The sequence below is a fragment of the Coturnix japonica genome, linkage group LGE22C19W28_E50C23 (assembly GCF_001577835.2).
Source record: "Coturnix japonica isolate 7356 linkage group LGE22C19W28_E50C23, Coturnix japonica 2.1, whole genome shotgun sequence".
NCBI lineage: Eukaryota > Metazoa > Chordata > Aves > Galliformes > Phasianidae > Coturnix > Coturnix japonica.
The window spans coordinates 591,182-593,110 of record NC_029544.1 but is presented as its reverse complement, the minus strand read 5'-3'; the positions used below and the strand labels follow the sequence as shown (position 1 = coordinate 593,110).

The 1,929-nt window shown below is 58.3% G+C and overlaps 1 protein-coding gene across 2 annotated transcripts in view; it reads left to right on the top strand.

Moving 5' to 3' along the window:
- The window catches only part of PDE1B (phosphodiesterase 1B), a 10,245-nt gene that overhangs the window by 765 nt on the left and 7,551 nt on the right, over positions 1-1,929 (top strand). Inside the window, exons 2-4 of one of the 2 annotated variants that reach the window (XM_015886875.2) lie at positions 474-692; positions 1,366-1,432; positions 1,742-1,858. In XM_015886875.2, coding sequence (XP_015742361.1) covers positions 474-692; positions 1,366-1,432; positions 1,742-1,858 — 403 coding nt within the window. Of the gene's footprint in view, positions 1-473; positions 693-1,365; positions 1,433-1,741; positions 1,859-1,929 lie in introns of those variants that run through there. The other variant, XM_015886874.2, reaches the window with a different exon arrangement.

Genomic DNA, 1,929 nt, shown 5'->3' with positions numbered 1-1,929 from the left:
AGATGGGTGGATGGTTGATTAGATGGATGGATGGATGGATGGATCGAGAGATGGAGAGATGGATGGGTGGATGGATGGATGGGTGGATGGATGGATGGATGGATGGATGGATGGATGGATGGATGGATGGATGGATGGAGGGGTGGGTGGAGAGATGGATGGATGGAAGAGTGGATGGAGGGATGGATGGAGGGGTGGGTGGAGGGATGGATGGATGAGTGGATGGAGGGATAAATGGAGGGATGGATGGGTGGATGGACAGTTGGATGGGTGGATGGATGGATGGAGGAATGGATGGATGGGTGAATGGATGGAGGGGTGAATGGAGGGATGGATGGGTGGATGGATGGAAAGGTGGGTTGATGGGTAGATGAGTGGATGGAGGGGTGGATTGATGGAGGGAGAGATGGATGGATGGGTGGAGGGGTGGAGGGATGGACAGATGGATGAACAGATGGATGGTGTGGGGATACAGTAACGTCCCCCATTATCACCTCCTGTCCCCACAGGCAGATGCTGGACACGGAGGATGAGCTGCGGGAGATGCGCTCGGACGCGGTGCCCTCGGAGGTGCGGGACTGGTTGGCTGCCACCTTCACCCAACAGGCTCGAGCCAAAGGGAGGAGGGCAGAGGAGAAGCCCAAGTTCCGCAGCATCGTGCACGCGGTGCAGGCCGGCATCTTCGTGGAGAGGTGGGGTCGGGGTGGGGATGTGATGGGGGAGAGGGGATGGGGTGGAGGGGGCTGAGCTGCCTCAGAAGCAGAGGGGTCCCCAATAAACCAAGTGGGTCCCCAGGGATTCAGTTGGGAGCCCAAGAATCCCAATGGGTTCCCAAGAACTCAGGTGGGTTCTTGAGCATCCCATCATCCAGGTGTGACCCCAGATCTGTTCCCAAGAACCCGTGTGGGACCCCAGAACTCAGGGTGATCCCCTTAAGGGTCCTTAGCATCCATCTGGGTCCCCAAACACCAGATCAATCCCTAAGAAGCCATACAGGTCCCAGGACTCAGGTGGATCCCTGAGCAACCAGGTGTGTCCCCAAGAAGCTATGAAGGTCCCCAAGAATCCTGGTGGGTCCCCAGCATCCAGGTGGGCCCCAAAGCACCAGGTGGATCCCCAAGAACCCCATTGGGTTCCTGAGCATTCACGAAGGTCCCCGGCATCCAGGTGGGTCCTCAAGCTCCAGATCAGCCCCAAGTGGGGCAGTAAGTGGGATGGCACAAGGATATGGGATGGCATGGGGACATGTGGACCCTAAGGACACAGCTGGGTCTTTTGGCATCCATTTGGGTCCCCAGGACTCATGTCTGCCCCATAGCACTCAGCTTGGGGTGCCCACCAACCCTCTCCATTCCCCTTATACAGGATGTTCCGCCGGACGTACACAGCTGTGGGGCCCAGCTACTCCACCTCTGTCCTCAACTGCCTGAAGGTACCGGGGAGGAGGGGGGGGGAGCACCCTAAGGACCCCCCAGCAAAGGCAGCTGTGCAGAGGGGTTCAGCATGGGATGTGTGGGAGAGGTGACATGAGGTGTTACTTGGCATCGCTGGGCATCACCGGGCATTACAATGAGCTTTAGTGGGCATCACTGGGCACTGATGGGCATGGCTAGGCATGGCTGGGTGTTACTGAGCCTTGTTGGGCATCGCTGGGCATCAGCTGCCATACAGGGCATCAGTGGGTACCTCTGGGCATCCCCGAGCCCCCTGTGTGCCCCTGGGCTGTCCCCCATCTTCACAGAACCTGGACTTGTGGTGCTTTGACGTCTTCGCTCTGAACCGGGTGACGGAGGAGCACTCATTGCGCACCATCGTCTACGAGCTCTTCACCCGACACAACCTCAACAGTCGCTTCAAGGTGCTCCCATCCTATCCCATATCTCATCCATCCCATCCCATCCCATCCCATCCCATCCCATCCCATCCCAT